This window comes from Triturus cristatus, chromosome 4_2 (assembly GCF_964204655.1).
Source record: "Triturus cristatus chromosome 4_2, aTriCri1.1, whole genome shotgun sequence".
NCBI classification, from domain to species: Eukaryota; Metazoa; Chordata; class Amphibia; order Caudata; family Salamandridae; genus Triturus; species Triturus cristatus.
In genome coordinates this window covers 368616582-368629422 of record NC_140586.1, presented here as the reverse complement: position 1 = coordinate 368629422, position 12841 = coordinate 368616582, and the positions used below count along the sequence as shown (strand labels likewise).

Below are 12841 nucleotides of genomic sequence, written 5' to 3'. Positions count from 1 at the left end.
GAGCCGGCTGGCATAGCGGGGGCCTTGGGGTCCCTCGCAGCCCCCACCAAGGATTTGCTGGGCACCCAGGGTGAACACCAGGATACCAACCTTTAGTTGGCAGAGCACCGGGGGATGCTCCCTTCAATCATTGCCCATGCCTCGGGGTTGGGGTCCCTGGGCTTGAAACTGGTCCAGGGAGGGGGCCCCACATCCCCCCTTTAGTAATTGGCTGTGCCCCAGGGGATGGGGTCCCCTGGGCCAATATTGGCCTGGGGGGGCAGCCGCACGCCCCCTTCCCATTTCCAAAAAGTGCTGGGCCCCAGGGATGGGGTCCCCACAGCTGAAATCAGCCCAGAAAGGGGGGGGTGCTTGCCCCCTCCCCATTTAGAATTGGGCCTGGTCCAGGCAGATGGGGTCCATGAAGCCAAAAGCAGTCCATTGAGGGGGCCATGTACCGTCCATAATTACATTGGTGGGCCCTGGGGCATGGGGGTCCCCGTGGTCCAAAATGGCCTGTGGAAGGGGCCAGGTACACCCTCCCCACAAAATGTGCCAGGCACCAGGGGTTGGGGTCCCCCGGGCTAAAATTGGTCCAGGGAGTGCAGCTGCATGCCCCCCTCCCAAGTTGGGTGCCTTTGAGGGGTTGGCCACAGGACCTGACAACAGGCCAGGCCTTCTGGCCAACCCTCCCGCTGCGTCCTCACCATGAACTGCTAATTACCCCACATAGTTGAGCCTCTTCGCCGGCTCAACATCCTGTGATTCTGGGAAAATTACTTAATCTCTCCGTGCCTACCAAAAATTAATGTGCCCTTGTGTAACGTGACAGGTTCTCATGTGAAGCACTCCAATACCTTTGGGTCAAGTTCGTCCTATATAAAACCGCAAAAAAATATATATATTACATCACTTATGATATCTTCTATGACATCATAGATAATATCACTGAAACATTTGCTGTGAAATTATTAATGAGAAAACTGTATGGCGGTGGCGCGAGTTCTAGTTACCCTAGGGCACGAGTTATAGTTACTTGAGAAAACTGTTATATATCTCATACAGTAGAGTGGAGTGCTGAGTTGTACAGTGTTAGAAACTGTTGCAGAGTGTTGTACAATAGAGTGCATGGGAATAGAGTACAGATTCAGACAGTGGAGTGAACGGGGATAGAGTGGAGTAGAGTCTAGCAAAATAACATGGAGAGTAATAGAGTTTTGTGGAGTAGAGTTATATAGAGTGGAGGAGAGTACACTGAAATGGCATACAGTGGATTAGCATAGACTGAAGTGGCATAAAGTGGAATAGCATATAGCGGAGTAGTGTACAGTGGAGTGATGTACAGTGGAGTAGCGTAGACTGGAGCAGCATACAATAGAGTGGCATAGAGTGGAGTGTTGTACAATGCAGTGGGGTAGATTATATTAGTGTACAGTGGAGTGACATCCAATGGAACAGTCTAGAATGGAGTGGCAGATAGTGGAGTGGGGTAGAGTGGAATACCATACAGTGGAGTGGAGAAGACTGAAGTTGCATACAGTGTAATAGCGTAGAGTGGAGTGGCAGATAGTAGAATAGCATAGAGTACAGTACAGTGCAGTGGTGTTGAGCAGAATAGCATACATTGGAAGTGGAACAGTGTACAGTGGAATAGCATACAGTGGAGTGGCATAGACTGGAGTGACATACAGTTGAGTGGGGTAGTATGGAATAGCACTCTACAGAATTACATATGTTAAAAATTGTAAATACACTGTACTACATTATAATCGTGAACTATAAAGTATTACAAGGTTTTTACAACTTTTTAAGATATTTACTTTAAACAAAATGTAGGTACTGCTGTAATTTCTAGGTAGTACCGCAGTACTCCATAACATGTTTGTAAAATATTTAGAAAGTGGTAATAGGTAGGGCACAAATATAAAACTTAATACTTTCCTATATCGAAGGTCCTTAGTCATAATACTGGCAAATCAGCCTCAAAACAACATGGCTGCCTTAAACTTTTGAAAAGTGCCACAGCTAAAAATGATGGATGGAATGGTAGGAAAATGAAACATTCACCCCTATTCAAGAGAGCTGGGTTTAAATCCATTGTTCTTTTGCTCACTATGCTACCCCAGTTTGGACCCATCCATATGCAAATCAGTCTTGACCCTGCTTCTCATGGAGACCGTCCAGCCCAAACTGCCAAGCCGGGTCCTCACTGGACCGGAAAAAAGCATCCTAGAACCGTTTTCAGGGTTTCACCCCTCATCAGCCAGGCTAGTTTGAATCCAGTGGCACAACGAGTAAGGAACCTATATCTGGCATAGGGTGAAAAGTACTACAGCAAAAAATGATGGACGGAATGCTGAGTAAGTCAAACATGCACCCCCAGGCAAGAGATTTGGGTTAAATCCATTGTTCTTTTTCTCACTACGCCACCCCAGTTTGGACCAGCCATATCAAAATCCGCCAGCAGTTCCAGCTGGACTGTTCCCAAGGGGAGCAGGGTCAGGACTGATTTGCATATGGCTGGGTTTAAACTGTAATGGCATGGGGAGCAAACAAACAATGAATTTAGGCCCAGGTCTCTGTACTGGGATGAATGTTTGACATTGTTCACCATTCTGTCCAACAATTTTTCTTTTTGCATTTGTCATCCCTAGTCGGCCAGGTATGCCCAGGCATGGGTCACATGCTCTCCATGCCACTGGAGTCACGCTAGCCTGGCTGATGAGGGGTGAAGCCCCAAACCGGTCCCAGGATGCTTGTTTGCAGTCCAGGGAAGACCTTACCTGGCAATTTGGGCTGGACTGTTCCCATGGGGAGCAGGTTCAAGATGGCTGGGTTTAAACTAGAATACCATGGGGAGCAAAAAACTTTGGGGCAGATTTATGAGGCCCGTTGCGCCATCGGTACGTCACTTTTTGTGACGTTCCGTGGCGCAGAAGCCTGCGTGATATTTATCAGGCAGCACTGAGCCACTTTTTTTGGCTTAATGCTGCCTCATAAATATCAGTCCCTTTAACGCAGTGTTCTGCGTTAAAGGGCCGTGCAATGGGTGTTGCTGGGGGCGTTCCCAGCAACATCCATGGCCTTTTGGCACTGCCCCAGATTTACGAGAAATCGTAAATCTGAGGCAGCGCCAAAAGCTTACGCCTCCCAGGGGAGGCGTAAGGGAGGCGCAACGGGGAGAAATATCTTTATTTCTCCTCGTTTTTCCTTTTTCTATGTGTGCTGCATTCTGTAGCACCCATACAAAGAGGAAAAACCTCTTGTGATTATTTTTGTACAGAAAGGTTTCCCTTCCTGTACAAAAATATTCATCTCCGCAACGGAGGCACCCTTGCACCATGGTGCAGAGGTGCCTGCGTTGGCGCAGGCGAAAAGGACAGGAATGCGCCGCATTTTATAGATACGGCGCATCCCTGCCCTTTTCTTTTGCCGTAGGGAAGCGCAGCAGGAAGGCCTGCTGCGCTTCCCTACGGCAAAACCTCATAAATCTGCCCCATTGTATTTAGGCCCAGATCTCTGTACTGGGGTGAATGTTTGACGTTGTTCAACATTCTGTCCATCAAATGTTCTTTTTGCATTAACCATTTGTAAAGGCAGTCTTTAGCCAATTAGATAATAACCTGCCATCACCATGTAATGCAGTAGTTACACAATATATTGCGAAATTCCACAATAGTTCCACAGTCACAGACGTACCTAAGTTTTCAATGCCTTATAGCTTATAAAACACTTACCCTAATTACAAGCAGTACCCAAAAATGATCTTCTCCACACCATAATATATAATTCTGTAGTTTTTAAAAAAAATATTTATTTTTATTAAACATAAGGAATTTGACATTTCAGATTACATTAGGAGGAATTTGTGTAAAGATACATTCATAGTCACAGTTTTACAATTGTCATACAGATAATGCATTGAGGGGTACAACTTTCACAGTGTGGATGGATCATCAATTAAGGGGACAGTGGGAGAGATACATATATTTTCACGGTAGGCATTCCATTTGCTCCATACAGAGGACCATAATTTGGGGCATCCCCGTGCTACGTACACTGTTTTTTCCCTGAACGTACACCAGTCCATGTCTGCCTTCCAAGCCTCGATTTTGGGCGATACCACTGCTCCCCACAATTGTGCAATGTTTTATTTTGCCACCATTAGGCCCAGAGTGACCCATATTTTCTTTGCTATTTAGATCAGTTGGCTCCCATACATTCAGAAGGCATCTTTTAGCTTCAGGGTGAATAGCAACTGCCAGTACCTCACTCATAGTGTCATGTATCTTTTTCCAGTATCGCTAAATGCACCCACATTCCCATATCATATGCATAAATGTGCTTACATGACCACATTGTCTTCTGCACTCTCCTCCATCAACTCTTCCCATTTGAACCAGACTGGGCCCGAGATGTACACTCTATGCAATATTTTAAGTTGAACGAGTCGCAGTCTAGCAGAGATTGTCACCTCTCGTGGGGAGGCCACAACCTCCTGGCACTCCTCGTCATCGAGATCCAGCCCATCTCTCTCCCAGCGCTCCCTTGTCTGCCTGAGGGGGTCTGAGGTATTATTAATCAGCTTTTTATAGGTCAGGGATATTGCTTTCTTTGGCAAGTATCCGTCAAGCAGCCTATCTTCTAATGGCGAGGATTCAGGGGGAGAGGAGCCTTTCGGTAGCCGTGACTCAAGCGCGTGCCGGACTTACAAATATCTAAAATACTCTGTGTCTGTTGGCTCGTATTTCTGCTGCAGCAATGCGAATGGTATCATCTCGTCCTCCACACAGAGGTCTCCAATCTTTGAAATCGCAATTAAATTCCATTTTTCAAACCCTTTGGAGGTCCTCAGCGTGCCCAACTGTTCCGCATCCTACAAGGAATTCGCCAACGTAAGTTTCTGGTCCCAACCCAGGCTTCTGTTCGCTGAATGCCAAATCTGGACTGAATGTTAAGTCGGCCCTGTTAAAGGGAATCGTCGGGGTCTAGAGTAAAGAGCCCTGTTGTAGCTTCCACCTGGCAGTAGCAATTTATCCATTGCATACCCTTGGACATCCCGTGGCGATAAATACAGTGGTTGATCGCGGCTAGGTGGGCAGCAAAATAATATTTTTTGAGGTCTGGAAGACCGATCCCCCATCATACCAATTTAGAGCAAGTTTATTCAAAGCTATACGGGGCCTGCCATCCCACAGCAATTCCCTCTGCAGGCCCTCTATCTCCTTGAAGTATCTGGCAGGGACCAAATCTGGGAAGTTCTGCAAAACGTAGAGGAAGCACAGTAATTACATCATTTTGAAAATCGCTGCCCTGCCCAACAGCGAAAGTGGGAGCACCCTCCAAATCGAGACGTCTTGCCTCAGTCTCTGCATGGGGGAGCAGGTTGCGCTCGTATTAGATTTTGGGGTCTGTGGTGATAAAGAAGCCCAGACATTGGAAGCCCATTTTAGAAATCTGTATAGGACATCCCCTGGGCGGGGGTGGAGGATCTCCTCTAAGGACATACATGAGGGAATTACTCCAATTGATCGTGTATACCAAAGGTTGTGAAGATTTGGAGCACTCTATGGAGCTATGCTTTCGGGGAGGCAAGATACAGGAGGATGTCGTCCGCATACAGAAAAATGCGGTCCTCCCATTCTGCCGACCATCTCAGCCCTCGTATTACTGGATCTCTGCGAATCCATGCTGCCAATGGCTCCAGTGAGAGGGCAAAGAGCAGGGGTGACATTGGACAGCCCTGGCGGGTCCCACGACCCAGTGGAAATATCTCCGATTTCTTGTTGTTAACCACGACATGAGACAGGGGTTCCGAGTAAAGGAGCCGAAACCACTTGACAAAGCCAGGCCCAAAGCCCATTTTCGCTAGGACTGCGAAGAGATACGCCCATTTGATAGTGTCAAACGCCATGGTGGCGTCTAAGAAAACCACGACCACTGCCTCCTGAATCGTGGCCACTCTTCCCAGCACACCATGCACTCTGCGTAGGTTTAGTGCAGTATTACGATTGGGCATGAAGTCCGATTGGTCAGGGTGCACCAACTTACTTATTACTTGGACGAGGCGACTCACCATCAATTTGCCTAGTACTTTGGGTTCCACATTGAGCAAGGAGATGGGCCTATAGGATGAGCATTTACCCTTTGGCTTACCCTCTTTGTATATGGTAACCAGCGTTGCGACCCTCTGGTCTAGCGGGAGCGTACTCAACTTCTGGCTCTCCTCAAACATGGCCCACATGTGTGGGGCTATCTTATCTGGTTTTAGCTTGTATAGCTCGATGGGTAGACCGATGGGGCCCAAGGCCTTACCGGATTACAAACTCCTAATCGCCTGTGCTATTTCATCATTGGTGAAATCACTATCTAACTTGCTCTTTTCTTCTGCTGACAGGCTGGGCAGCTGTATATCTAGAAGCAGAGCCCGAGAATCATCTTCTGATAAGGCAGTACTTGCTCCGTAAACAGTGCTATAGTGAGTAGCAAATTCATTAGCAATTGCTTGGTGATCAGTAATTTTCCCACCCGATTCATCTGTCAACTCTGGCACTAGTCTGCTCGCCATTTCTTTCCTGTCCAGCCAGGCAATCAACTTCTCAGCCTTGTCTCCCAAATCATACACTCTGCTGTCTTTTGGCCATGTCAGTAGCTATGGATTTATATTCGTCCTTTTTAAGTTTCAGGGCATGTAGTTTCTCCTGCGAGACCTCCTCCCCAAGATCCTCCTCCAGCCGGAGGCCTTGGTTCTCCGCGTGACCTAGATCCTTCAGTTTCTCTCTACGCACTCCAGCTATCAGTGAGAGTACCTGTCCCCTTATTACTGTTTTAAATGCTTCCCATAGGGTTTGGGAAGACCCTACTGACCCCTCGTTTTCCAGGAAGTTATTATCCAATGCTTGTATGAGGGCTTTTTTAACCACAGGGTTACAAAGATACCATTGGTTGATAGGTGCAATCTTTGCCACCCTTTTCTCACCCAGGACTAGTTGAGCCCACACCAGAGAGTGGTCGGATATGCCTCGTGCCATGTGTCTGATTTCCTGGATGTTTGCTATACGAGATGCTGGTACAAGGAGATAATCTATCCGAGATAGTCTATTGTGTGCCCCTGAATGAAGGTTGTGCTGGATACTATCCGGGTGGTACACCCTCCACGCATCCACTTCGCCTACGGTGTCCAGAAAATCCGGTAGCCATCGATACGAGGAGCCATTTTCGATCGAGAGATCCCGATACCACCGAATTAAAGTCTCCTCCCACGATTAGATGACCCTCGGGGAGCAAAAGTAGGATTGTACCTAAGTCTTTGAAGGTGCAGCCCAGAAGACCGGGGTGGACATTGACTGCCATTAATGTAAGTGTTTTCTCCTCCCACTGTCCCGAGACCGCAGTGTATCTGCCCAATTCGTCCATCCAGGTGTGCTGCATGGAAAGGGGGGAGGAGTTTTTGAACATGATGGCGACTTCTCTGGAGCCAGTGTGTGTCACGAGCCAATAACCCCATCTAGTCAGTGCTTTAGAGGAGTTCCATGCCAGGTGGGATTCTTGAAGTAGTACAATGTCTGGGGAGTGTCGTTTGATGTATTGTTAAACTATGCAACATTTTAATTTGTCCCCAAGCCTGCTGCCGTTCCAACTCAGGAGTCTAAAGCTTTTGTCCCAGTGTGCGCTAATTAAAGCATGTATGATTTGTGCATTCCTCTTCCAGTAAGCGGATAATCCATGTCGACTTAACTTGTACATGTAAAAAAAAACATTCCCATCCCAACTACCCCCCTCCCTGCTCCCCTGCACTCTGGGCTTTAAACTGCCCATCAAACCAAATATGCAGAGTGCCTGTCGCCCAAACTTAAACTAAAGGTAGTCTAATGCGGGGGTGAGAAGCTCCACCACTCCGCCCCCTCCCTTGTATGATGCTCTAATGTGGCTCCCCGTGTGGGGCTTGTCAACAATAACAGAACATCGTAGGGAAAATAATACATCTGACCAAGCTACTTTCCTCGAGTGAGTTCTGCATACCTCTACTACGCACAGGGATTTTGCATACTTAGAAGGTTAGAATATGTCTAGGGCACCTCTTGATCGGAACAGAGTCTTAGCCGTGGACCCGGACAGGTAAGACATTCAATGAGCATTGTGTTCTTTAGCCCCTCGCCAGCCCTCCAGCCAGTCAGTAGCTGCTTCAGGATTTACGAAAAACCAGACTTTTCCATCTGCCTCCACCCGAAGTCGGGCCGGAAACAGCATTGCGTACTTTACTCTTTTGTCTCTAAGTTTTTTCTTCACAGCAAGAAACGTTCATTGCTGTTTCTGCACATCCAGGGTGAAGTCCGGGTAGAAAGAGATCTCTGTGTTCTCGTAGCGAAGAGGTGGGGCCACCCTGGCATTTTCTAGTATGGTGTCTCGGTCTCGAAAATTCAGCAAACTAGCCAGTATAGGGCAAGGAGGTGCTCCGAGCTTCGGTCATCCCCCAGGGACTCTATGGGCCCTTTCGACCATGAAGAAGTTTGACAGGCTCTTAGGTTGAAGGTGAGTAAGTATAAGGTCCTCCACAAATAGGTTGGTTGCTTGCCCCTCCGCCTTATCCAGCACCCCAATAATTCACATGTTGTTGAGTCTGGTGCACCACTCATATTCGTCTAGCTTGTCCTCTGCTAATTTTGTGAAGGCCTGTAGTTCTTGGATTTTGTGCTGGAGTTGCGAGGTATCGTCGACTAGGCTGGAGGTGGTGATCTCCATTTGCGTTACTTTCTCACCAATTTTGGTGAGGTCTGCCCTGATGAGCGTCACCTCCGATGTAATTGCATCCATTCTCTGCTCCAGAGACGATCTGACCCCCGCGATTGCCTCTTTGACGTCTTTTAGCGTGAGGTCAGGGAGATCTCCCTCTGGTCCCACCGCTGTCTTGTCCCTGGTATGATGCTCGGGGATTGCCGCCTTCGGTACCTGTCCAACTTGTTCTGTTGGGTCACTTTGGGGCCCCTCGAACCCAACATCTTCTTTCAGCGCTGTCCTGCCCGCCTCACTCTACCTTGCAAGGCGGTATGTTCTTGTGGTAGGAGTAGCTTGTTACACCGGTTCTGGCAGGGAATCCGTCCACACGGGGCTCAAGACGCCCAAGCTTTATCGGGGCGGGAGGAGGCCCACCCCTGGTGCGCCCCATGGTGTTGTGTGGAGGTTGAATGTGGGTTGCTTGGTAGGGAAGCTTTTCACCACCACCCCGCTCTGACAAGCGGCCCTCCTTCGTCGGTGCACTGAGCGGTCTCTTCACCTTTGCTTAGGAGGGCAGGATGGTCACTCTCTGTGGGGCAGCGTGTTCGCCATGTGCTTTGCGCAGACTATTGGGGCTAACCAGACCTGGGGCTCTCACACACCTTCAGGGCCTCTCAGTGCACAACCACCTCTCTCGCCTTGTGTCCTCTCCAGTATATGTTGCAGCACTGCTGCCTTCAGAAGTTGCTCCAGCTGCCGTGCTTGGCTGCCAGGGAAGAAACGGCCCTCCAGGGGTCCCGTGCGTGCCTGCTCAATATCTCTGTTTTGTTAGGATGGCCCTCCCCGTGGCCACAATACTCAGCTGCGGCCACGACCACCCCGGGGCAGAGACCGCTTTCGTTGAGCTGCAGGCGCACCCTGCTCAGCCTGCAGGGACATGACCAGGATTTCGCCTCCGGCAAGGGCCCGGCTCACCTCACAATTTTCCAGGGCAGCTGTGCCTATGCAGTCCAATCTTCGCCAGGAGCCTCCGCCCCGCTATGTTCTCTCCTTTTTGGGCTGTGGGCCCAGACCACGGTCTCGCTTTGGGTGCAGGCCATTCTTCGCCGCAGCACCTCTGGCCCGAGTGTTTACTGCAGGTCCCAGCTTCAGGCCTGGAGAAGGCTGCAAGTAGCGATGACCATATCTCCCCCAATCCGCGTCCTACGATGTTGATTTTTGGTTTGACAGCACCCTCGTAATTTCTGACGGCACTTCCACCACTCGGGGGTCAAATCAGAGTGACGGAAGGGAGATGGTATTTGAGGAGCTACTCTATCTCGCGGCCATCACGCTTTGCCACAAACCCACGGCCCAATTCTGCAAAAGTTAATGTAAATCCGTTCAGCTGTTTCTGCGCTACATCAAATGCCATAGTCTATGGAAAAAGCATTGGTGGAAAATGTTGTTTTGGGGCCCCGTTTTATCTTTGAAACCCTTTAACGATTCACCACAAAGATATTCAATTCGACAAATGAGTAAAAAGTTATTAGGTAGTAAAAATCTGAGGAATTCCTATCTCTGGGATTCCTAACTAAACAAGAGAGTGGCAATGAGATTTAGGGCCTCATTACGATCTTGGAGGACAAGGTTACTCCTTCACAAACTTGACGGATATCCTGTCCTCTAAATTACAATTCCATTATTTCCTATGGAAATTGTAATATGTCAGACGGGATATCCGTCACATTTGTGATTGGGTATCCAATCCCCCAAAATGGTATTAAAGTCCTTAATGTGATTTCTTAATTTTCTTCTATTGTATTTGTTGTGTATTCGTTTATTGGTTTGCATAATCATGTGACTATAAATGTGTCTTATAGTTGTTCATGTATTAAACATATGCAGTGTATTTTATTTCTTGGGCTTCCTTGCTACTTTTAGTAGTATTGTGCTACACATCTTTCACCAGGATCATCTACATAGTTAAATCTACATTGCTGTGAAACTTCATTACAATCCATTTGGCCGTTTTGCTGCTACATCAAATAAAAAAAAGTCTATGTAAAATGCAGTTGTGTCAAAACCTGTTTGGGACCACCCTTTTTTGTATACCTTGACCAAACGCCACTTGCTCATGTCATTTTGATATGGGTCCTCTCGCAAGTTCTCTATTGGACCTTTATCTGCCTTTGAGTAAATCTTAATTTTTCTGATAAGATCTGTTGTTTAGATTCGACACAATGACTTGGGTGAATCTAGGGTTTTGTCACATGGTTTCCAGAGTGCAGGTCTCCGCTCCTTTTGGTTGCCAAGCCGAGAGAGTTTTGCCTGGCTCTCTTGGTCTCCATTTAATTGCTTTCTCGGAGCCAGTGTTCCCAAACTGGTAGGTAAACTTGGCAGGAACGAATCATGCAGAGAGGTTGTTTGAATTGGTGAGGTACAGGTTAGTTCTTCCTCATGTTAGCAGTTTTATGTGGCATCCCAATTATCCAGAAAGAAGTTGTCATGCTGCAAATGCCTGTAACGTGTTGTCTGAAAGAAGGTTGGGTCAGATGACACTGCAAGACATACTTCCTCCAAAGACTACTAGCTGCAGATCTTGTGGATCAATGGCAAAAGAAAGGATGCAGGACTCAGTGGTATTCCTTCAGTAACCCTTCATTCTTTGAGGACAAACCTAGACTGCAGTATATATCTGCCAGATGATAGAAAGGTGATCAAGGAAAGGACTCTGGGGTACATGGAGTCCCATTAGCCACCCTGCGCTGGCTTTCCCCTGATGTCTTCTTGGGTAAGCCAACCAGCTCGTACAAGTGTCTTCCTTGATCAGGTGGGCCACCCAAGTCCCGGTTGCGTGCCCGCCTATGGGGGAAACCTTAAGTTCAGATCAGTGTGTCACAGGGTGCGCCGGTTTTCAGGCTCAACCATGTCTTTCTGGCATGGCTTCCATTGAGTGACCCGCCCCTGGACAGTAGAGTCACCTCTGTCTCTGCAGGCACCCATCAGGAGCCATCTTAGGACAGTCTCGATCACTCTGCCTAAGCTAGAACCCATCAGTTCTAGCCCTGCATGCCGGTGGCTTCCATCTTGTCAGTGCCTCGCAGTCTACCCCGAGGATACTCCAAGGGAACAACCCAGCCTCCTCCAGTGGCTCCACCTTCAGGCTGCAGATAGGGTTTTATGAATGCATCACAGACCCCAGTCAGATGGGTCCTTCCTGGTGCCTATTAGTGGAGGATTCAGGACTCGAGTGGGGATTCAGGACTTGAGTGGGGAGAAGCGCATTTACGAATCTGCCATCTTTGACTCTAAGGCATTCTCCCTTCCCGCGCTTTTAAATGGCTCCATTTGTAAGTGACTCTATTGCCCATGCTAACGTGCCACATGTTCTTTTTCGAAAAATATGTTACAATAAATCTGTGATACTATTCGTTCGTCAGATTAAAGCAAACTACTCATTAATCCTTTTTTGTGTTTCAGGCCAGAACTTAAAAATAGCCTAATGAAGAAAATGAGAATCCTGATTTATCGACCTGACGGATTCTGAAGAAAAAAGTAATCTTTCATCACACCACCTTCATATGCCCACATCCTGTGACCTACAGCCAAGTTCAACAGTCTAATGTATATAGACCTGTAAAGGAGTTGATAGTTACAATCGGGCATGTTCTCTTGAATTATGTTAAACTTTCAGTCGTACGTTTCATTTCTCTTTGTCACCAAATAAACATAAATCACTTAAGTAGTGATTATTTTTCTGAAATTAGGTGCGCACTGAAATATACTAAATGTACCTGTTAGGGTCCCTCTCCCTGGTGAGTGAAAGAGAGCATACTGTGTCAGGTCAAAGGTGAGAGTCTGTATTAGGAGGGTGAGAGTGCTCTGTGCAGAGCCTGGAGGGTGTGAGCTAGCTGTAGGCTTCTAAGAGTAGCAGGAGGATGCAGGGAAGACTGGGAAGGGATTACAGTTAACGTGCACTACGTGAGTTGGAATGTCTAGGAAACTGAGAGGGAATGCTGAGGTGTGTCTGAGAGACAGCGTTTCTTAATGTGTGAGGCAATCCTTTGGAGATGGTTCCAGTTGAGGGAATCTAATGCTATGGTGTTGTCTCTCAATAAAATATCCCAGGACAGAGTCAAGTCAAGCGGATTGCAGAGGTTCAATG

At 47.7% G+C, this 12841-nt stretch overlaps 1 protein-coding gene across 1 annotated transcript in view; it reads left to right on the top strand.

Annotated features, from left to right (window-relative positions):
- Nucleotides 1-12415, top strand: part of LOC146833907 (coagulation factor XIII B chain-like) — a 1069530-nt gene extending 1057115 nt beyond the window's left edge. Inside the window, exon 18 of the mRNA XM_085601818.1 lies at nucleotides 12157-12415. Coding sequence (XP_085457944.1) covers nucleotides 12157-12168 — 12 coding nt within the window. The 3' untranslated portion in view covers nucleotides 12169-12415. The remainder of the gene's footprint in view (nucleotides 1-12156) is intronic.
- The last annotated feature ends 426 nt before the right edge of the window (nucleotides 12416-12841 follow it).